The sequence below is a fragment of the Nerophis lumbriciformis genome, linkage group LG04, assembly GCF_033978685.3.
Source record: "Nerophis lumbriciformis linkage group LG04, RoL_Nlum_v2.1, whole genome shotgun sequence".
NCBI classification, from domain to species: Eukaryota; Metazoa; Chordata; class Actinopteri; order Syngnathiformes; family Syngnathidae; genus Nerophis; species Nerophis lumbriciformis.
Genome location: NC_084551.2, coordinates 16,640,156 through 16,665,000, shown reverse-complemented (window position 1 = coordinate 16,665,000; position 24,845 = coordinate 16,640,156). Strand labels below are relative to the sequence as shown.

General features: G+C 38.3%; 1 protein-coding gene across 4 annotated transcripts in view; it reads right to left on the bottom strand.

The window, feature by feature from the left end:
- Window positions 1-998: 998 nt before the first annotated feature.
- Window positions 999-24,845, bottom strand: part of macf1b (microtubule actin crosslinking factor 1b) — a 77,033-nt gene continuing 53,186 nt past the window's right edge. For all 4 annotated transcript variants that reach the window (XM_061949843.1, XM_061949851.2, XM_061949835.1 and 1 more), the window contains 20 exons: window positions 24,024-24,152; window positions 23,760-23,930; window positions 23,528-23,683; window positions 23,242-23,448; window positions 23,050-23,169; window positions 22,818-22,987; window positions 22,581-22,740; window positions 21,371-21,565; window positions 17,327-17,452; window positions 11,824-11,967; window positions 11,506-11,694; window positions 11,297-11,411; window positions 11,045-11,211; window positions 9,490-9,652; window positions 7,117-7,271; window positions 6,958-7,032; window positions 6,714-6,831; window positions 5,335-5,480; window positions 3,446-3,566; window positions 999-3,313 (listed from right to left, as the gene is read on the bottom strand). In XM_061949843.1, coding sequence (XP_061805827.1) covers window positions 3,285-3,313; window positions 3,446-3,566; window positions 5,335-5,480; window positions 6,714-6,831; window positions 6,958-7,032; window positions 7,117-7,271; window positions 9,490-9,652; window positions 11,045-11,211; window positions 11,297-11,411; window positions 11,506-11,694; window positions 11,824-11,967; window positions 17,327-17,452; window positions 21,371-21,565; window positions 22,581-22,740; window positions 22,818-22,987; window positions 23,050-23,169; window positions 23,242-23,448; window positions 23,528-23,683; window positions 23,760-23,930; window positions 24,024-24,152 — 2,856 coding nt within the window. In that variant the 3' untranslated portion in view covers window positions 999-3,284. The remainder of the gene's footprint in view (window positions 3,314-3,445; window positions 3,567-5,334; window positions 5,481-6,713; window positions 6,832-6,957; window positions 7,033-7,116; window positions 7,272-9,489; window positions 9,653-11,044; window positions 11,212-11,296; window positions 11,412-11,505; window positions 11,695-11,823; window positions 11,968-17,326; window positions 17,453-21,370; window positions 21,566-22,580; window positions 22,741-22,817; window positions 22,988-23,049; window positions 23,170-23,241; window positions 23,449-23,527; window positions 23,684-23,759; window positions 23,931-24,023; window positions 24,153-24,845) is intronic.

Genomic DNA, 24,845 nt, shown 5'->3' with positions numbered 1-24,845 from the left:
CGAAGCCGGACTCCTGAAAAACAACACCACACCATGATTCCTCCTCCACCAAATTTCAGGTGGCATCCTGTGACAGTTCCACGCTTGAAATCACTGAGGTCCTTAGAGCGGCCCATTCTTTCACAAATGTTTGTAGAAACAGTCTCCATGCCTAAGTGCTTGATTTTATACACCAGTGGCCAGGCCAAGTGATTAGGACACCTAATCCTCATCATTTGGATGGGTGCCCAAATACTTTTGGCAATATAGTGTATATATACAGCCCGGCCCCCGGACAAATTTTTGGGGACCCCTGCTGTAGACTATACACAAAAGGGGCTCTGTGCCAGAAAACCAATTAGAATTTAAAAAATGACCAATTCTGCCATGAACAGTGATCGACTATCCAGCCAAGATTATACTTTTTCCAAGTATTAGGAGGTGTGTATGTATATATTTGACTCTGTCAATTGAAAGAACTTCAATTTTGCCGTTTTTACATTTACTGCATGTGTAGATTGTATAATCAATCCATCTCAGCCAAACATATCAGGGTAATTTGTTTTGATAGACCTCAGCAACAGCGCAAAGTGATGCCTTGACAAGGCATTGCAGTACTTTGGTCAAAGAACAATACACTGCTGGCCTCTGGGTTAAAAGCAGTATGACTGTGTTTTTAGTACTGCATGTTAGCTGTAAGTAAGCCTCGAGGATTCAGCAGGAGGCCAAACTGATCTGAAGATCCACAGATGAAATTTCTGCCATTACCGCACAGTAGAGGACATTGTGTACTTGGCCTAAATCTTCACACACTACTACGTCGTGTTAGAACTATTCTCACATTTGCTGACAAAAACATTACACAAAATAAAAAATGTTGCATATTGAATCAGCCAAAAATATATATATATATATATATATATATATATATATATATATATATATATATATATATATATATATATAAAACGACTAATCTAATTATTCATTCTAATGAGGAAATAATCACAACAAATATGTTTATTTCATAGCAAAACATGTATTCACTTGTACAGGTAGACATAGAATGATTAGTGACAGTAGAGAAAGGTTGGGGTGCATAGTAGAAGTTACAATGTTGGGGGTTCTTTTGTTAACCATATAATGATACAATGAACAAATTTAGGACAATCTCGGAGTAGGTCATAATCGTAATGTAAATTTAGAGCCTGATTTACTAAAGGTTTGCGTGTAATAAAACATGCGCAAACCTGATAGCGCACACAATGTTGATCTACCAAGCACATGTGCGGAGGAATCATTCCCTTAAATGTACAAAATAGAGAGCACCATCCAAATTGGCGTGTTTGTCCTTTCGTATATGCAGAATATATGCTGATTATTAAAACGCCAACAATACCGGAGGAAGGTGATGCAAATATAATTATCTGGCACTCGCAATGTGATTTATCAAGGCTAAGATTGCTCTGTGTCCGCTGTTTTGTATTTGAAAACGTGAAAAGTGGCACAGTTACGCACAAACGGCAGTACAGATGCCCGGGAAAGGCGATGGACAAATAATCCTCCATCAAACATTTGTGTCAAAGGCAATGGACTAATAATAATCTTCCATCAAACATGTGTGTCAACATATTTGCACTATCATAAATACAAAATAATGACATATCCCCGATTCAGAAATATCATTATATAGCTGCTGAATGCTGATTAAAACTAATGTATTTGATCCGTTTTGGTGGTGTTGTTTTCAATATTGGGGAAACAGTATATTATAGTGACATATCGCCTATAAAAAACAACAAATCTTGCAATAGGCATTGTCTTGGATTTGGATCATTCCAGATGCACCTTCACAACAACACAGCACCTTCCAGAGTGCACCTTCAGCGCACTAAAAATAGGTTATATTGTCTAGATTGTGCTTCTATATAGCCCATAATAGGTGGTATAAAGATTTGTGTGCTGCATGTCAACAACAAGACGATAAACACTACAGGTTGGAGCATATGATTCCATAAATATGAAGGGAAATGAGTGTATCCATGGTAGCAGCCTATATACACGCAAACACCTCATTTAAATAGGGCAGGCTGCACCGCTTTAGCACTTATACCAAGTTGCATGTACCACTAATAGTACACACAATTTTATAGTTTGCACATGCTATTCAGCTTGTCTTATTTGGATCTGTGTAGATCAGGCCCAAACTGTAGTAAAAGAAAAAAGCCAAATATTTAGCGTGTTTGCTGCCTTGAAAAGTTAAGAATTTGGCTGAATTTGAATTTGCAATTCTCGCTATCTCAGGGTAAAGTGGTCTCACATTAACACATTCAAACGAGAGCACTAAAGTTAAATTATTGGAAACGAAGAAACGTAAAAGGAAAGATAGAAAAAAGCATGGAAGACAGACACTTTTGGTACAAGATAATGAATATGAAAAAGAAAGTATGCAGTAGTTGAGTAAAAATTCATGAACTATGTACACAGAATTACAGTTTGGCATTTCGACATGTACTTCACAACTGTCAAATTTCTTTCTCTGACACAGAAAGTGCTTTTTAAATGGAAAAAAAAGTGCTAAAGAAGACCTTGCTAGAGTAAAAATGAAAACGTATACAGTATATTTTCCACAGCATATAAAAAAATACATCCAAATGCAAAACCAATCCTGAGCAAATAATCTCTACAACCTGTCAAAAATCAGTGCGTTGTTCAGTAGACAATCTTCGGTGTTTAAAATATCCTAACATTGCAGGACTGTAAACAAAATAAAAAAATAAGCTCAATTACTTAAAAGCATCAGAAAGAGTAAAAGACACAAACGTGTGGCCCGCTGACGACGACATCATGCTTATGGAAAACGACAAAAAACATCCCACAGTTGAACATACTGTATGCAGCTGGTATACTAATATGTTTGGGTAATTGTGTTTTTGAAACACAGTATGTGCACAAATGTTGGCACTTTATGATATTACAAGGTTCAGGCTAGCATGCATTACATTTCTATGCATAAAAAAACAATTTTCTATGCAATGAAAGTCTGTGTGAATTGAAACAGGGAATATAAAATGACTCACACCAGGAGGGACAGTTTTCATGTCAGTATTTTCACATAGACATCACAAAAGGTGCAAATGCTTCTGCATCCTGACCTCCAACAGCACTTTCTTTTCAGAACCTGCTTTTGTTTTTTGCTTTATTTTTTTGGCCTCTCAATCACTGTACTTCTACTTATCACCGTGTCTCAGGGCCGTGGGGCTGTTTAGGTTCAGAAGACACAAGGACCTCGGAGGCAAAGGCCATCATGTGGGTAGCAGCTTCTCAGCCTCTTCTGGAGGGGTTCAGGAGATTGCAAACAAAATAAGCTCAATACTTTATGGTATACAATTATGATTGTGACCTATAACTTGCATTACATAACAAAACGACTTGACATCTCATTAAAGTAAAAAGATCTCCTCACCTGATGGTGATAACATGTCGTCTCCCTCAGTCGTAACAAACAGGAGTTCAGATCCCAGAGCAGCGATGGAACTTCTCGGACGAATGCAGCGGTCACCTGAGAGGCTTCGGCGGAGTAAAGCCTTAAAAAAACAAATATCCATTTGTACATTTTCCACAGCTTATTCTGTTCAGTGTCACGGGGAAGTTGGAGCCTCTTAGCGTCACATGTCAGGAAACAGACAATCATTCACACATGCAACTACACCAGGGGTGTCAAAGTCATTTTAGCTCAGGGGCCGCTTGGAGGAAAATCTGTGCACACGCGGGCCGGACTATCAATACCATGGCATTAAAACTAAAAAATATAGACAACTTCAGATTGTTTTTCTTTGTCTTACTTTGGCCAAAAATAGAACGAACACATTCTGAAAATATTACGATAAAAATATCGAAAAAAATACCGGCAGCGGTAAAGTTTAGATCCATGAAGGAAAGAAGAAAGTGAATGAATGTTTATAACTGAATATATTTATATATGCATAAAAATGTATTTTCTTTTGTATAATTTTTTTTAAGGAATTAAGTAACGTTTATGACAACCTTTTTTCAAAACACAATATAGAATGTGAGATAAAAACAGGCTAATGCATACATTTATCATTTATCACAGCGGTTACAAAAAAGTGGGACCCCAAAAATTTACTGTGGGACCCCATTTTTATGACTTGATGGGGTCCCTGGGACCTCATTTTGAAAATTTCTAGCACCAACACTGATGGAGTATTGGTGCGTGCGAAACAGCAGCAGTCGGCTGTGGCCTGCGGGCCGGTTCTAATACTAATCAAATATCATCCCGGGGGCCATAGATCATTCTGGCCCGCCGGCCTTGACTTTGACACCACTGATCTACAAATATTCAAAGAATTGCTATTGCGACATCTAGTAGACACATTTAGAACAGCCATTTCTTTCATTCAAAAATGTCAGGTTAATTTTTATACTTGGGAAACTCATCCGGTGGGCCGAATAAAACCTGTTCGCGGGCCTGATCCGGCCCTCGAGCCGTACGTTTGACACCATTGAACTACACCAAACAACATATTCCACAGTGAGAAATGCATCGTAATTATACAGGACTGTCTCAGAAAATTAGAATATTGTGATAAAGGTTTTTATGGAGCTCTATGGAGATGATGATTTCATTTTCCAGGATGATCCAGCAGTGCCAAAACAACCAGTAACTGGTGTACTGACCATGGCATTACTGTCCTCGATTGGCCTGCCAACTCCCCTGACCTGAACCCCATAGAGAATTTGTGGGGTATTGTGAAGAAGAAGCTGAAAGACACCAGACCCAATAATGCAAATGAGCTAAAGGCAGCTATTGAAGCATCCTGGGCATCCATAACACCTCAGCAATGCCACAGGCTGATTGCCTCCATGCCACGCCGCATTGATGCAGTAATCCGTGCAAAAGGATTCCCAACCAAATACTGATTGCATTAATTGACATTTTCAAATGTTTGATTTTGTTTTGCTGTAATAAATCTTTATTTTTTACTTGGTCTGAGGAAATATTCTAATTTTTTGAGATGGGATTTTTGAGTTTTCTTAAGCTGTATGTCATAATCAGCAATATTAAAATAATAAAAGGCTTGCAATATTTCAGTTGATGTGTAATGAATCCAGAATGTATGACATGTTCATGTTTTTAGTTGCATTACAGAAAATAAAGGACATTATCACAATATTCTAATTTTCTGAGACAGTCCTGTATATTTCAATCTTCACTAGAGTGAACCGACTATCAGCGGTGTCCAACTCATGTATATGGATCGATCAATGCTGTGTTAACTCGTAGTAGTAATCCTTTTGTTGCGCTGTCAGAACAATTAAGTGATGGCTTGCCTTGCGTGTCATGGGGCTGGTGGGGGCAGAGGCACTGCTGTACAGACTGAGGCTTGAGTTAGACCTGCTGACAGTCAATCCTTTAGAGGCGCTGTTTGTTGGAGACAAGTATTTCTCCTTGATCTTCAGGTTGGTCCGACTTTTTACTGTTGGCAAAACAGCATTAGAATGAGTTACAATATGATAAAACTTAGCATTTCTTAACATAGCAGCCTGGGAACAGATTGCATATGAGAGAAACTCAGTTGTATCCTCGAGGTGGCGGTAATGTCTGTAATTTTCTACATGATCTCTTCTGTAGTTTTCATGTTGTTTTAAAATCCTGATTTCTTCTAACCTGGTCTGCAGGCCATATTCCTTCTTTGCCCACATTTCACTCTTCAACACAATTGTATGGAAATGTGTGACGTTCTTCAGGTATGCTGGCAATAAACATACACTACAAATGTGTAACCATGGCCTTTGCCCTCATGTACCGTAATTTCTAGGCTATAAAGCGCACCTAAATATGAGTTGCATTCAGCTCTTAATTAGACACATTTTATTTTGTACATATATTGGCCGCATAAGTCTATAAGCAGCAGGCGTACACATTGAAATGTGAAATATTTACACAGGTGTTTGTGTTTATTCACAAATGTAACAAAAGACTGTGCCTGTTACATGGTATGCTGTTGTATGGTATACCAGTACTAACAAGGTACCGCGGAACTAATGAATTAAAAAAGGTACTATATTGCCTTTGAAAAATACAGGTACTTTTTTTCCATGCGCATACCGGCATACCCTGGTGACGTTGCTAAGCCAGGGCATGTGTTAAGTGAGTTAACAAACATACACAGTGCATACAAGCAGAAACAGATTGGAGACAGAAGAGGGAGAATGGCAGAATCAGCAATTCTAAAAATACATATTGGCAATCATACTAATACCAAAATGTTAGTATCGGAACAAGACTACGATATACAGTAGCCTACCGGAGAGGTAATTGAGCACTCTATTCATCCTTTTGCTTTTTTCTTTCTTTTGATGGCTAGGTCGACCGCCTTTGACTTGAGGGTTGCGTTGTGTGCATTTTGTCACTTCCTTTCTACGACGAGGGTGAGTCCATAACACACTACATGGCTGACTGAATGATTGTGTGAGTGCATTTGATTTAATGTGAACAATTTCATTGGTCCACCACGACCGGTTTGACAATTCCATTGATCTGATAGTCAAAGTGTGGGAGAAATGTAGCAGCTTATAGAACAGAAATGACGGTAAATGTATTGTTTTCTTACTGATGATATTTTTTATCTTTATGGATTTTTTTTTTTGTTTGACACATTCTGTCAGTAAACTTTTAACTAAAATATGCCGTTGTGTATTATACTGACCTCTGCAGGGATCATTCTTCACCAAGAACTCATCTAGAGCAGTCCAACCTCCTCCCACTCTGACCATAAGTGTGCTGCGCAAGATCCGAACCATCCGCAGCTGTTGGGAATCTCCGAACTGCCGAAACAGATATTAACTTTGGGTACATGGCAATAACAATGGTAACACATACACATCAGCACTATGGTATAAACAAAACCACCTGTAGAGAAGGTGACACAGATATCTACTAAGACGACTCACCCTGTATCTATTGGCACTGATCTGCTCCACTTGGAACCTCCGAGGGCAGTTACACTGAGATACCTGACGGCTTACCTACAGAACGCAATACCATGGGAAACATGCTTTTAAAGTTTTTCGTAAACAGCTCATTTATCCTTAAACAAACACCATTTGCACCTCTTCATTGATTTGATCCGCATCCAGAGTTTTCCTGTAGGGATCTCTGCTCGGGTGCAGCGCACTCACAAACTCGTAGTAGTCAATGAAGCCGTCACTATTGATGTCAAAGATGTTTGCCACCGCATTCATCTCTAAAGAGTTGGTGGGGAATTCTGTAATAGAGAGAAATGTTTCAAGTTCATTTGTATGTTCACGGCAAGTAGAAATGTGGTGAATTAATCGATTTTCATTGTGTGCAGGATGTACATGTAAAATATGTCTATGCAGAATTGTTCTGTTAAAATGCCTAACGATTTTAATGCTTCTTACTACTTCTTTTCAGGCATGTTCAACTGTGCATACGTAACCATGGTCCTCTATATGTCTGAAACAAATAAACCATACCTACTTAAAAATAGAGGAACAAAACAACAACATTTTTTGTACCTATGGATACATTTATAGGTACAATATTGTTTTTTAATAGGCCAGAAGTATACCCTAATACTAACAAAAAGGGTACAAGGTGATATAAAGTACACATTCATACAATATTTAACAGTATACTAAGGGTAGATGCTGCTTTAAAAATGTGTTTAAGTCATAAATAATACCTATCATTAGTAGTATTTTAAATAGGACATACTAATAGTATTATTATTATAAAGGCATTAAGGCATTTACAGCCATTAGTAATGATAATATTAATTAGGATAGCATAGACTTTAATGTATCCCTCATTGGGGAAATTAAAAAAGGTACTATAATATAAACATATTAAAAGTAAGTGCAAAAGTCACGAAAGAGCCACCCCTAGTTCTCCCAAAGGGGTTTAAACAATCATTGGTATGTTTTCATCTACAAAACCATTCTGGGTATCACTCCATCTTATCTGTCTTGTCTTTTAACAAAGAAACAAGGAAGTCACAATCTTCGTTCAATGAATGTTCTGCAATTTGTCGTCCCCAAAGTAAGAACTGAACTGGGCAAGAAAGCATTTAGGTTTTCAGCACCGAAGGCTTGGAATAACCTACAATCGAACATTAAACTTCAAACCCTAGTTACGTTGAATGAGTTTAAAGCTTCTGTGAAAGGATTGCAGTCTACCTTGTCTGTATGCACATGTGTCATGTGAGCAAGTTTTAATGTTGTAAATGTGATGTTTTATGTATTTGTTTACTGTTTTTAATGTAACCTTGCTGCTGCCCTCTTGGCCAGGTCTCCCTTGGAAAAGAGATCTTTGATCTCAATGGGATTTTACCTGGTTAAATAAAGGCTAATAACAATAATAATAATAATTAAACTGAAAAAAACAAACAAGTGGGAAACATTAAAAAACACAAATTATGACATAAAAAAAGCACAGAGCTGCCACTTCAGTGGTGCCATTTTTACATACAGCAACAAAAGTAAAATGCAATTAATAACTAAAAATGAGTAATAAATAATACATGTATCTGTTATTAGCATATTTCATTATTGACATCTAATTTCTATTCTATTAATCATTTCAACATGATCTTGTTATATTGTCAATTGCATCCAAGATTGTACTTATTTTTGTGTATTGAGCTGTTTTTCTCTTTAATTATGGCTTCAAGCACGCATTTATGTCATCCTGGCACTCTTAGCTATTTGAGAAGTTCCTGCTATGTGAAGCAATTTAGGCTGTACAGGGTTCGGGTGTTATAACAATTGCACTGACATTTGTACATTATTATTGATAAGGTTATAATTACTGATAAGGTACACAAATAGACCTGGACTAAAGGGTACCTAAATGTCTCTTAAAAAGGTAGACCCCCAGTGACAACCGTCGTACCCTTTTGGGTACACGCTGCACTACCTCTATATTTGAGAGTGTACCATACCAATGACGGAGAGTTTAAAAAAGTCATTTGATATGACAATGAATTTGATATTCCTTGCTTCAATGGATTTCCTGCTATGTCTCATTTTATACCGATTCCATCCATCCATTTTCTACCGCTTATCCCTTCGGGGTCGCGGGAGGTGCAGGAGCCTAGCTGCAATCGGGCGGAAAGCGGGGTACACCCTGCACAAGTCGCCACCTCATCGCAGGGCCAACACAGATAGACAGACAACATTCACACTCACATTCACACACTAGGGCCAATTTAGTGTTGCCAATCAACCTATCCCCATTTTATACCGATTTACACATTAAATAGGAGTTAATTATAAACTAATGGAATCCTGCATATTCCTAATCTCTCAGGTGTCCCTCAGCATTTGTACTGGCCATATGTATAGTACAATATTATCAATGTAAAAGTAAAAATTAATGCATTAGTTTGATTGTTAAGTTTAGTCACACATTAACATTAATGTCAGCTTCATACAAAGAAGGCCGGAGTCATGTGATCTTACTAGAAGCAAGAACATAGTCGATGAGCTCTTTCTGACTGATGCGTCCATCTTGATCCCTGTCAATGTTGCGGAACACGTCCAAGATCCGAGACTTCAAATGACTGATCCACTGAATGTAGCGTTTTCGCCAAACATTGAAGTCAAAGTTGGCAAATTCTTCCATCTGTTCACAAAAACAAAAACATTATAACCTCATCTATCCATCCATTCTCTACCGCTCGTCCCGTTCATCATGTCGGGCTTAATTTTTGACAAAATGTATTTGCATTAGAGATGCGCGGTGTGCGGACACAACCGCGGAGTCCGCGGATAATCCGCGGGGCGGGCGGGTGACATGACGAAAAAAATAGATTTTAAATAGATTCGGGCGGGTGGCGGTTGAACCAATTCGGAAATATATATACATAGTTAAATGTTGTTACCCACATACGAAAAACAAGCAGCACTCTATGAAACAGGCAATTATTCATCAGGCACTGCAGCATACCACAATACCACACAACAGAAGAAAAAAAAAAGAAAAAAGATGGCAACGCCGGCAGCAAACGTGGTACGCGACAAACTAAAAAAGGGAATACTAAAAACCAGGGGAAAAAAAGACCAGCTATTTGCCTTGGCCAATAAGTTGCAGGTAATTTATTATTATTATTTATTTAATTTATTTTTGTTTAAATAGGGATGACATACATATGTTATTGTATAATTTAAGTTTGTGCGCGTGATTGACAGCCTAAGGCTTATGAGGCACATTTTTTATTTATTTTTTTATTTCAACTTAAAAACGTATGAGCCTATGCCTATGCCTACAACATAGGCTATGTGTTTATCTTTATTTTCCTGCCTGTCGTTGACAATGGAGATTGTCTGATATTTTGTCATGGCTGCAGATCAATCAATAAAGGTTCATCTTTGTCGCAAAATTGTTCACTGTTTCACTGTGCACCCCGCCCTCGTCCCTATTTGAGCATTATAACGTTAACAAGTTAATATTCATTGAAATAAATTCAGAACATTTTTTTTACCTAACGAAAATATAGGCCTAGTCTTTCTAAAACATTTTTTTAACTTCTTAAAAGCATCGTTCTGCTTGCTGCAACTGCGCACACAACGTGTGAGGAACGCACTCCTGATCTGAGGGCATTGGCAACAATAGTCAACACTTTCTTAATGGAAATGACAATAATACTATAATAATGATGAATAATATTATCACGCATTAATATCTCTTAGCCACTAATGCGTGGCCAAGAGATATTAATGCGTGGCACGCATTGAATGTCTCTGCTGCTACATTGGATCAGTCTCCATTCTTTAACAGGCAAAAGCTTTCTAACCTCACTAATGCCTTGCATCGTCTATATTAGATATATAACAACGGGCGGGTGGCGGGCGGGTATGGATTTGATAAAATGTTAGTTCGGGTGGATGGCGGGTGGATGACGACTTTTGTGGTTGCGGATGAAATAATCGCCTATCCGCGCATCTCTAATTTGCATAGAAGTTGGACTTTTCTAACAACCACTTTCATGTGAACAATGTTACAAAACACAATAACCTCTTTGAGTGATTGCTGGTGTTGTTCCAAATATTTTTGTCTCGCCAGAGCCAGGAGCCAAAGTTTCTGCCACTGACTGACCAGGTGACTGAGCTGCGGTGTCTGTGGGTCAAGGTGCTCCAGGGGGATTGGTGCCGCAGGCTGCAGCTTCATTATGCTCCTTCTCTCTGGGTGGGGGGAAAAGCAACTCTCTTAAATAACTATTACACATGATCTGTATAGATGGTTACACTAAAGTGACAGTGTTTTTACTTATGAAAGGCCGTTTGCTGGGAGAAATCTGCTGTTTAGAAACATTTTTATGTTTGCAAGACTTAGTTGCATTTTCAACCTCTGGGAACTTTATATTTAACTCCTTCATGAATTCCTGCACACAAAAAAATGATATTAGCTGAACTGTGATTGTCTCCACACCACCACCTGGAGCATTTACACATGACAAAAAAAATAAAACAACATACGGCGTGTTGCTCAATCAGTTCTTGGTTCTGTTCTGTGTTTTCAGGCAAAGGCTCTTCATCTCTGATGTTGACAGCTTCTTGTGCTGAGGAGATCCACTCCAACAGCCTCTGGACTTCCTCTCGCTCCGCCTCCAGTGATGCTAAACTGGTCTGGATCTTTAGGTCCTGCTGCTGGGCCCATGTCAGAACCTTTCTCAAAATACACAAGGATGGGATCATTACAAATACCTGGTAGAAATGTATTTACTTAACACAAATTGGAAAAAACCCTTATTGTTCTGCTCCATTTTCCCCTCATGCTGTCAGAAAAATCCTAACCTCCTCATAGCGGGTTTTGGCAACACCCATCCAAGACTTAAGGGTAATAATAGAGTCTGGGTGACAGGATGAGAGAATCTCGTCACCTAGACGCTGGATGTTCTCCAACTCCACTGCCCGAGCCTGCAAAGTAACCATTGACTCCTGTGGAAAGCAAACACAAGCTCTGGTCAGCATTTTATTTAATCACTTTTTTTCAGTGTTTGTATTTGCTTAAGCAACAATGCAGCCTTATGGCCCCAAACAACAGTGTGAGTGGGGTCAAGCAGGAGCCTCCCTGAATGACTTCCCTTGTTAATGAACAACTATCAACCCTCTTTTGTAGGCCTGACTCTACCTCACCTTTGACCTACTCACATATGCCTTAGAGATGTGATGTTCGTGAACAATTGAAGTCTTTTGAATGGCTCTTGTAAATAAATCAAATGTTAAATCTAAATTTTAAACCAAAAGGTTAATTTTAAATATAAATGTCGAATCTAAATGTCTCGCCAAGTGAATATTTAAAAAGTACCGGTATGCACATATGCACCAATCTGACGCCTACAACTCTGCCTATCAGTGCACGGAGACCCTTACATCTCTGTAGAAGCACAACATGACAGATGATTAATGACAAATTAATGCCAATAAAGTTGCATATAATTAACATTTTTTGCTCCAAAACGAGTGAGTGTACATGGTGTGTTGCATAGTTGAAAACAAGGCGATTAAACAGCTGAGCGTTTTACTTTCGCGTCAGACAATGAATGAAATTGAGGTTAATAGCACTTCTTATACTGTATGTCTCTCTTTATTCTTAAGCCGAGGTACTGTGCATGAATACATATTTGTATGTGTCCATCATTATGTCGCTGTGCTGTTACTTTACGATTGTGTCACATATAGGCATGGGTACCGAATCCGATACGTTTTTGGCACCGACGGAATCCTACAGGGCGCCGATTTACAAACCCCGTTTCCATATGAGTTGGGAAACTGTGTTGGATGTAAATATAAACGGAATACAATGATTTGCAAATCATTTTCAACCCACATTCTGTTGAATGTGCTACAAAGACAACATATTTGATGTTCAAACTGATAAACATTTTTTTTTTTTTGCAAATAATCATAAACTTTAGAATTTGATGCCAGCAACACGTGACAAAGAAGTTGGGAAATGTGGCAATAAATACTGATAAAGTTGAGGAATGCTCATCAAACACTTATTTGGAACATCCCACAGGTGAACAGGCAAATTGGGAACAGGTGGGTGCCATGATTGGGTATAAAAGTAGATTCCATGAAATGCTCAGTCATTCACAAACAAGGACAGGGCGAGGGTCACCACTTTGTCAACAAATGTGTGAGCAAATTGTTGAACAGTTTAAGAAAAACCTTTCTCAACCAGCTATTGCAAGGAATTTAGGGATTTCACCATCAACGGTCCGTAATATCATCAAAGGGTTCAGAGAGCTAAGTAAGCAGCTAAGCCTGTGACCTTCGATCCCTCAGGCTGTACTGCATCAACAAGCGACATCAGTGTGTAAAGGATACCACCACATGGGCTCAGGAACACTTCAGAAACCCACTGTCAGTAACTACAGTTGGTCGCTATCTGTAATTGCAAGTTAAAACTCTCCTATGCAAGGCGAAAACCGTTTATCAACAACACCCAGAAACGCCGTCGGCTTCGCTGGGCCTGAGCTCATGTAAGATGGACTGATACAAAGTGGAAAAGTGTTCTGTGGTCTGACGAGTCCACATTTCAAATTGTTTTTGGAAACTGTGGACATCGTGTCCTCCGGACCAAAGAGGAAAAGAACCATCCGGATTGTTATAGGCGCAAAGTTGAAAAGCCAGCATCTGTGATGGTATGGGGGTGTATTAGTGCCCAAGCCATGGGTAACTTACACATCTGTGAAGGCACCATTAATGCTGAAAGGTACATACAGGCTTTGGAGCAACATATGTTGCCATTCAAGCAACGTTACCATGGATGCCCCTGCTTATTTCAGCAAGACAATGCCAAGCCACGTGTTACATCAACGTGGCTTCATAGTAAAAGAGTGCGGGTACTAGACTGGCCTGCTTGTAGTCTAGACCTGTCTCCCATTGAAAATGTGTGGCGCATTATGAAGCCTAAAATACCACAACGGAGACCCCCGAACTGTTGAACAAATTAAGCTGTACATCAAGCAAGAATGGGAAAGAATTCCAACTGAGAAGCTTAAAAAATGTGTCTCCTCAGTTCCCAAACGTTTACTGAGTGTTGTTAAAAGGAAAGGCCATGTAACACAGTGGTGAACATGCCCTTTCCCAACTGCTTTGGCACGTGTTGCAGCCATGAAATTCTAAGTTAATGATTATTTGCAACAAAAAAAAATAAAGTTTATGAGTTTGAACATCAAATATGTTGTCTTTGTAGTGCATTCAATTGAATATGGGTTGAAAAGGATTTGCAAATCATTGTATTCCGTTCATATTTACATCTAACACAATTTCCCAACTCATATGGAAACGGGGTTTGTACATAAAATCCAAAGGTGGCATTTTACGTTACCTGGGTAGCAATTGGCATCACACCTGGTTGCCGACTCAGCCGACTCTTTACACTTCGGCATTTGGCGTTTACTCCAGCAGCACTGAGAGCAAACTCAGCCAAACTACTTTCAGGTAATGTTGCAATTTCCAATGCCAACACAGCAATTGACTCAAAAAACGTGAAGTAAGGCTCCACTTTTCCAAAGAATGCACTAGCTTGATGCTAATACACATTGGCTTTGCTATTGACATGCTACTGATTATCATTAGCGATTTTTCGTGTCGATTTCAACGCCTCAAAATTTGTTATTGAAAACTACAACAAAGATGCGCTTTGTAATCAAACAGATGGTGCGTAATAAGTACAGTACTTACAGTATTAACCATTTTTAGGATGCAACAAAAGGCTAGACAGCAAAGACTGAAGTGACGAGCCAACATGCCATAAACTTTACAATACTGCCATGTAATGTCCTGGACTTGCATTTGTTATTGAGACTCTGAGATGTAATAATAAAACAAGATATAACAACTGGACAGCAGTTATCATATTCAGCTCATTTTTAAATGTTGCAATAAAAAATTAGATTTTATTATCAAAAAATAAACATACTAAAAATTGGTGCCGTTGCGTACTGGTTCCGGTTCCCAGGTACCAATAATTGGTACAGTATGGGTTCACATGTGAACGGTACCAATCCCTAGTCACATATGAACATTAATTTGCTATAAAAAACACGATTACAGTCATGTTCCGTTGCTTACTGCAGCTGACACGCTTGCTTTATATCTGTTCTTCAGAATATGTCTTAATTGTGAGCTAAATGATCACAGTGAATGTGAAGTTATCATTTGGTCAAAAGTTTGAATCCGGCGCATGCTGATATGCTCCTTTTACGTGTACACAAACTGCATTCTTTAGAACAGTTCTAAAGCGAGCGTGTTGGCTGCAGGAAGCAACTTAACATGATCGTGATCGCGTTGTTTCCAATGACACAACCTTGAAACAAAGTAGCAAAATAATGAAGGACACATACAAATATGCGCTGCCTTGGTGTAAGAATTAAGAGAGACATGTACAGTAAGAAGCACCATCGTCCTTAATTTAATGTCTGATCCGGAAGTGAAGCACTCAGCTGTTGGATTGTCTTTGTCATAATGCAACACAACATGCACACTGCTAACATTTTCAATAATTTGCAACTTTATTGGCAATAATTTGTCATTAATTATCTGCCATGTTTCACATCTCCCGCAGTCAGTCAGGATGTAAGAGCGTCTGTGCACTGAGAGGCAGGTGTCTGATTGGTGTAACATTTGCAACAATCATATCAGAATAAGAATTAGAATCAGATTTATTGGCCAGGTATGGTTAGCGCACCAGGAATTTGACCTGGGTAACTATGCTCTCTTTGTTCAATGCAGGATACAAAGAAACATGCAACTATGAGAGTGCACAGTACCGTGGCAGCCATTCGCAGTGCTATATTTCACATTTAGATTTAGATTTAAAATTTAAATTTAATGTTGAGATTTAACATTTAGATTCAAATTCAACATTTAGGTTCAACATTTATGTCTAATATTTGGTTTTATATTTAACATTGATATTTAAATTTAACATTTAGGTATAATATTTATATTTAGTATTTGGATTTAGAAATAACCTTTACAGTCACCATTTAATTTAAACTTAAATGTGATGAAAATGAGCTAAATGAGATCTAAATCAGTGTTTTTCAACCTTTTTTGAGCCCAGGCACATTTTTTGCGTTGAAAAAATCCGGAGGCACACCACCAGCAGAAATTATCATATTTTCGTGGCTTTTTCTCTTTTTTTGGTATTTTCCTGTTGCAGTTTCATGTCTTCCTTTGAACGATATTTCCCGCATCTACTTTGTTTTAGCAATCAAGGATATTTCAGTTTTTTTTATCCTTCTTTGTGGGGACATTGTTGATTGTCATGTCATGTTCGGATGTACTTTGTGGACGCCGTCTTTGCTCCACAGTAAGTCTTTGCTGTCGTCCAGCATTCTGTTTTTGTTTACTTTGTAGCCAGTTCAGTTTTAGTTTAGTTCTGCATAGTCTTCCCTAAGTTTTAATGCCTTTTCTTAGGGGCACTCAACTTTTGTTTATTTTTGGTTGAAGCATTAGACACCTTTTTACCTGCACACTGCCTCCCGCTGTTTCCGACATCTACAAAGCAATTAGCTACCGGCTGCCACCTACTGATATGGAAGAGTATTACATGGTTACTCTGCCGAGCTCTAGACAGCACAGACACTCAACAACAACACATAGTTTGCAGACTATAATTATTGGTTTGCAAAAACTATTTTTAACCCAAATAGGTGAAATTAGATAATCTCCCACGGCACACCAGACTGTATCTTACGGCACACTAGTGGTTGAAAAACACTGATCTAAATGATCAAAATATATCTGCTAGAAAAGTATGACTGCATTTTTACATTCGGCATACACACAGCAGGTAGGGTAGTACAATTATGTATTTACACCTAATTTTTGCCTAGTTTTATACAATCACGCACACACTGTTCTTATTGTGTGTTTTTTCTGTTTGTTAAAATGCTCTGCTGCTACAACGTTTTTTAGGTGAGGAGTAATTCAAAATCGTGGCGTCACTGTCAAAACATGGGTACATAGCATAACCTCATGGAATGTTTACAATGAAAACACAAAGAAATACAATTATATTACATTTTTCTGAACAATTCCCACCAATATTTGCGTAAAATACAATTTTAAAGATTAATAACGGTTCTTTGAAAGGAATGGCTCCATTTAAATTCAGCTCCCATAATTCACATCTGTAATATGCCCATCATTAAATTGTAAGCCAAAGAAAAGAAACCCTCACCTAGTTTACAGGAGTACAAAGATATATTGATGTATTAATAAGATACAGTTAACAGTAGTAGTAATATTAGAATGCATAGGAACGATGATACATTACCTCATGTTGTTTGCGGAAGGTAAGCAGACCCTTTTCCTCATCTGGTATGACCCCATATTTTAATGTCCCCTCTGCCTCAGTAAGGTGCTCCATGAATGTGTGGACAAGGCCATCAAATTGCTCAGCCTCATGAGAACAAAAATTAAGATAAGATACAAGTTAGAAGCCAAATACAATCAACTTCTTTTTTTAATTAAGAGATAGTTGCTGATCCGTAGATTGAATCCAATTCAGGTATGGTTAAGGATGATGTTGAGATCAATAATGTATTCAGGAATTTTTAAGTGTCCCTTCACTCATCCTCTCTTTTTTTAACTCCTGAACTTGATAGTTTTTGTTACCAATTTGTACATCCTCTCGGTTGATCAGTCCGCTGCGGTAGAGTTTGAGAGACCGATTACTGCTGCGGAATTAAATGTTGCAACATTATCACTATGCCACATCAATGTGGAATGCGCTCCCAACAGGTATAAAAGAAAGGGCATCTCTATCCTCCTTCAAAGCCGTGATAAAAGTACACCTTCAGGCAACTTCAACCCTAAACTAACACCCTCCCCGGATTGTTAATAATCAAATGTAAACAATCAAATGTAGATACTTTTCTTATGCCTTCTGATCTCTCTCTCTCTCTCTATGTCCACTACTTGCTGTACATATCCTACCAAGTCAGACCTACACTGTTTCAATATCCATTTCTCTGTTCTCAATTGTTGATGACTGATGATAACAACCAAACCTAACCCCCCCCACCCCCGAATTGTAAATAATGTACATAATTCAATGTATACACCCTGATGATTATCTTGTGTGATGACTGTATTATGATGATAGTATATATGATAGTATATATCTGTATCATGAATCAATTTCAGTGGACCCTGACTTAAACAAGTTGAAAAATGTATTTGGGTGTTACCATTTAGTGGTCAATTGTACGGAATATGTACTTCACTGTGCAACCTACTAATAAAAGTCTCAATCAATCAATCAATCAATCAAAAACTCCAAAAAGAAAAATCCCCAAGACCAGTTGGATATCCTCTCGAATTTTTCAAAAAATGTAGGCATAAGCTAGCCCCTCTATTATTGGACATCTACAATGAATCGTTTGAATCTTGCCGCCTCCCACAAATGCTTAACCAAGCTTCAATTTCTTTCTGCTTGAAAAAAGGCAAGGACCCTTTGTCGTGCTATTTGTATCATCCTATTAGCCTGTTAAATGTGAACTTTAAATTATTATCCAAACTGCTAGCTTTATGTCTGAATACTATTCTCCTTCTATTAATAATGCGGATTAAACCGGGTTCATTCAAAGTAGGTGTAATAGTGTTATAATATTTTATTTTGAAGTATCACTTTTATTTTTGAAGAACCGGCTGTCCGGTGCGGGAAGTGTCTTTGCTGTTTTTTCGTTTGTTTACTTCATCTTGCTTCGGACTTTTGAGCTGGAAGGTAACAGTTCTTCACTCCTCAGTGTTTCTTCACTTTCTGTTGTAAATATTCTTCCTAAACATTCTTAAATACTTGAAAAGTTAACACAATAATGTTGTGGGTACAAGTGACGTGTTGTTTTAAGTTATTTTTCTGCACAATTCTGCTAATCAAGAAGTAGAGCGTCGACTGTGTGAATTGTTTGACTGGTCGCATTTACGCATGGTATTTACACCACACAGGAGCAGAAATCAGTCCGCCAGTGAAGCTGAAACCTGTGTGTGTGTTTTGTGTTTCCGACACAGGTATGTGGATTTGTGCATTATTATTTTTTTCTGATAAAACGTTTTTGTTTATGTAATTTATTTTATTATTATTTTTATATGAATTAATGTTTGTGTTACTTCCTCTTGCCTCGGACTTTTGAGCTGGAAGGAGCAGAAATCAGTCCGCCAGTGAAGCTGAGACCTGTGTGTGTTTTGTGTTTCCAACACAGGTCACCAATAAATGGTGAAATGACGGCATGGTGAAGTGTCTTTTATTAAAAAAAACTACACAACGCAGACTAAGACTCACTACATAGGCACTACTTTTCTAATCTTTGATCTCTTTTCAATTTATTGTTTAATGTGCTTTCTTTTACCATTGGAGAGGCAGTGATATCTACGTATGCTGAAAAGGCATTTGATCGAGTGGAGTGGATTAATCTATTTTATGTCCTCAAGAGAGTCGGCTTTGGTAACAGTTTTATTTCATGGATTAAGCTCCAATATTCATCTCCTGAGGCCTCAGTCAAGACAAATAATATTCAATCCAAACATTTTCGCCTTTACCATTCCACACGGCAGGGCTGCCCCCTGAGCCCATTACTTTGTGCTCTTGCCATTGAGTCATTGTCAATAGCGCTTGGTACCAATCCACTTATTAAGTCTCTTTCTATGAAGATGACCTCCTTCTATATTTCTCGAACATCTCCGTCTCAGTCCCGGCTGCCTTAAATAATCTTCAAGCTTTTGGACATTTGTCTGGTTACAAATTGAATTTGGATAAAAGTGAAATATTTCCAATAAATTCTGCTGCTAAGAAATATCCATCCATCCAATTTCTACCGCTTGTCCTTCTCTGGGTTGCAGGAGTGCTGAAGCCTATCCCAGCTACACTCGGGTGGAAGGCGGGGTTCACCCTTATCTGCACAATTTTCCCTTTGAAATTGCCTCGTATAGTTTTACATACTTGGGTGTCTAAGTATGCAAGTACGCAAACTCTGTTGTCTTTTAAGAAGAAAGAGGCCAACATACCACTTTTTCTCCCTCAGTCCTTCTTTCGTAAATTAGATAGTCAGATTTTAAACTTCATTTGTAATAAAAAAGATTCACAGGTTACGTTAACAATTGTTACAGAGACCCAAATCGTCGGGAGGATTAGCACTGCCAAACTTAAAGGTTTAACGACTGGGCCACCAACATTAGAATTCTTAAATATTGGCTGCAATATGAAGCATTTGATACCCCTCCATTATGGCTGGTTATGGAGCATAACTAAACTAAACCAGTATATCTTAGGACTCTGCTTCACTCTCCCATCCACTCTTCTACTTCCGCTTTACCGAAAAATCCAATCGTAAAATCCTCATTCAAAATTTTGGTTCAGTTCAAGCGCTATTTTTGGTTTATAGACTATTTCTAGTCTTGCACACATCACTGCTAATAATGCTTTCCCTCCCTCTTTGTCGATAGTGCCTTTTTAAGATGTTCAAGTCTGGGGATCAACATTAAAGATTTATACCTTGACAACACTTTTGCCTCTTTTCAGAAACTTCGTGATAAATTTTCACTCCCTAATCAACACTTTTTTAGTTATCTACAGATTCGCAGTTTTGTTCATAATACTTTTCCCAGGTTTCCAAACATACCGACTGACAGTTTTAGATGCTTTTTTTGACACCACTTTCGGGTTTAAAAGGATCAATTACACATATTTACAATCACATTTTTCATATACGCCCTGAGTGTCTGAATTCAATTAAGTCACTTTGGGAGGGTGACTTAGGAGTGACCGTGTCTGAGGAGAGCCGGACAGAGGTTTTAAGTCAAGTTCATAAGTCATCTAATTTCTGAAAAACTGAAAAAGTATTCTTAGTATGATATTATGCAGATTTTTCTTATGACTGCTACCTACCTGATCTATATTACTGTGTTATAAAGAAACAAATACTCAACTCACAGGTGTTAGTAACATTAGTAGTTAGGAATCTGAGTGACTATTGTATTGGATCATGATTCATGAACAATACGATAGCATAGGGTAGACTATTTATCCCACGATTGGGAAATGATGTGGTTGCAGTGCTGTTACAAAAAGTCCAAAAAAATAAAGTACAAAAGCATATCAAAACAAGAGGTAAACATCAAATAAAACAAAGGACATATGACATTAAAAGAGCAGAGACCTGATGCAACTAACTGCCACTTCAGTGGTTACATTTCTACATACAGCTACAAAAGAAGTAAAACAACGAAAAACCAACAAATTTGCAATAAATAACACATATTGCGCGCATACGATTGTACGCATACGATACCACGCATAAACAAACAACAAATATTTAACTACCTGCTCAAGTGCAATCTCCAGTCTGTCCTGCTTGCTGACTGATAGCTTGCAAACCACCTCCCAGCGGCTCTCCAGTTCATCCATTTGCTCCTGCAGCCAGTGTGCATCAGCTGTGCTGCTCCTGGTCAAATCCCTGACTGAGCGCTTAAGGGTCTTGATGCACCCGGCTCGCTTCCCCAACTCCTTTTGGAATACCTAAAGAGAGAGGAAAGGAAAACTTATGGAACTGGGACACACCATTGGTTGGCGTCGCAAATGTCACAGTGAACCCTGGTAGATCAACCCAAAACATCTGGTCTTATTCGCTAACATTAACTTATAGCTAGAGATAGACATTACGTTGTTTTCCAAACACCGGAAGAAAGAAAGTGAGTGTGAAGAACAATTCTGAGAAGAAGTTGATGATATTCACTGAATTAAAAAAATTAAAAAAAATCACAAACATGACTGAATGAGTAGCCAACTTGGCAAAGCTATTCAAGCATATTACTGCTAGTTTGCATCATGTTGAAGCAAGAGGCAGATGTTAAAATTATATTTAAATGGCATTTATCCTTGAAAATACGGAAAAGCTGCTGAAAGGAGATACCGTTGGTGTTAATTATATATATACAGTATATATATATACATATATATATATATATATATATATATATACATACATATACATACACAGATATATATATATATATTTATACATATACGTACATACATACATATATTTAATATATATATATATATATATATGTATACATATACGTACATACATTCATATATATATATATATATATAGTAGTTTGTAGTACATTCTATTGTATCAATTCTATTGTTTTTCTCTTTAAAAGGCATGTTACATTTGTTGTATTTTGGGGGTTCCAAACACCGACTGAATTGATTGAATTAATTTCAATCGGCAGCATTGATTTGAGATGCAAGTGTTTTGAGTTAAGAGCTCTGTCACACAACCAATTAAGTTTGTAAGTTGAGGTACCACCGTAGTACATTCTCTGAAAAACTATATTAGTAGGTGTCCCCTGCATTGTGAGAATGTGGCTTGCAGATAGTTTGGACAAATTTGGGGTGGAAAGTAAAATTAGTGAATGAACAGTTGGACCCTTTCAAAAAAAGGCCAAATTATAATGTATTTGTGTACAATGGAAAACAAAAAAAAATGTGGTAACAATGTAAAAGTCCTGATTACGAACAACACCTTGTGTGTGTCTATCAGATTGTTGACTGTGTCTTTGTCTCCACTAACAGGGACATCCTCAGCCAAGTGGGGCTCAGCTCTATACAACCAGTCATTTAGTGCCTGTAGAGCATCAGTGAATCTCCCCGAGAACAGCAAGGCTTCCTCCAGTTTATGTTGTCTGCAGGATAAAAAATAGAATTACATAAAATTGGTAGAAATTAATGTGATTCTTCCAACATTAACAGAAGACCATACCTCTCCATAGACTTTCCACTGACAGTGTCCCATGTGTCTTTGAGTTCAGACAGAAGGTTTTTCAGGTGCTGTCTGTCATGGCTGCTTTGAGCGCTCTCATGAAGGTTGCGGCCACTTTTCAGCGCGGCCTCATACATGGGTCTCTTGGATCTCAGGAGTTTCTGGAACTCCTAAAAACAAATCTGGTGATAACCCAACACAAACAAATATAAAGCTGTGACGCCGAATGTACCTTCTGCTCGATTAGCTGCTGTTTAATCTCCTCATATGATGGCGCAATCTCTTTGTGTGTGTCTAAGGTTGCTTCTACCTCTGTCAACCACTCCACCAGGAGATGCCAGAGTTTATTAAACTGAAATATTAGAATAAAATCATAAATTCTTAGTTAAGGTGCATATAAGTGAGGGTGGAAAAGCATTGTCACCTGTTTGACATTCTTTTTGACCTCATCCAGTATCTTGCCTCTGTCTGAAATACATTGCTGGAGTTTTTTGTACCGATCCTGGACAGTCATGATGAGATTATGGATAACATCGCAGTCTTCTTTCCTACTAAGTTCTGCAAGTCTGCTGCCTGCATTCTCCACCGTGGTTTTCTTCTCACCATAACCATTGACTTCACTAGACAGTGTCTGTACAGTTTACACAGTCATAGAGATTACATCCCAAGCAGGGGTCATTGAGTTCTGGTATTTGCACAACATTACATACTCTGTGATCCTGCAGTTGGTTACAAACTGTCTCCAGAACGAAGCTGGGAGTCGGTAGGACCCTGATAGACTCCTCACACTGTGTCATCTTAGTGAGAAGGTCCTTGACGTTCCTGTGGAATTCCTTGGCCAGAATCAAGCCTTTTGTAAGCTTTGCCTATAAGAACAGCAATATACACATATTTGATGGACTGCTGTATTGAATGACTAAAGCGATGAAACTGAAAATCAACCTTTCGCTCCTGAACTTTGTTGTACACAGAAGTCCATCTTTGTTCCAGGATTGACAGGCTGTGCTCTGTACTTGATCCCCGCACAACATTACTGTCTTCAAGCATTCTGCAGATGGCATTTTTCATATCTGTGTACATTTGACACTTTGACTCCATCTCATTGCACAACTCCTGTTCAGGGAGAAATTGGAATGTAGGGCAATAGGAGGTTTAACTAGTACCAAATACAAACTGTACAAACACGCAAGAGTTTGTCTTACTTACAACATGAGCATTAAGTCTCTCAGTGGCAGACTCTGGCATACCCCACACGGTTATGGACGACGACAATCGGATATCTGTGTTGTCCAGCCACTGCAGGAGGTCCTGAATCTCCAATGTAATATCTTGCACCTGTTAAGTGGAAACTGGCTCAGCTGCAACTTATGGTAACCACGAGGCGGCACAAAGGTCACAAGGTTTATTTTTTCTCTCTCAAATAAGCAAGTATTTAGACCAGCACAGACGCTAGGTTCAATTCACAGGCGAAAGTGGTACCTAGAGCTCGAACACCAAAAAATGTGTTTTGCACTTCTAAGAATGGGAAGAAAGTGCTGTCTGATTGGTGACTGCTTGCCAGTAGTCTGTGTTTTGATTTACCGGAGCCAAGTACAATGTACAGTATCGCCACAAAATTACTTTTTATCTACAGATATTTTGAATTCCTAATATCACCTTAAGATAAAATCTAAACATATTCGGGCCAAATAGAAATGTGGGTTATGCCAAAGTCTTCAGTTGTGAGGAAAATATCAACACATAACAAAAATATTACTGCATTTGTGCAAAACTGGCATATCAACATGTGTCTTTGGGGAGGACTTTCCTGTTCCCATCATGCCTCACCGCGCATACCATTGTTATTGTTTAGTGCTTAGCTCTTTGTGAGTGTATTTAATGCGCTAAATTGCCTACATTTAGTAATAGTCCTTCTGTTTTTATGAACCCTTTTTGATGACGTGCCTTTGATGTTACGGTGTTGTGTCATAACCCTCCTGTAATTTCCCTTTCACTGTAGAGCTCCTGGTGGGTCATTGTTTCCTAATA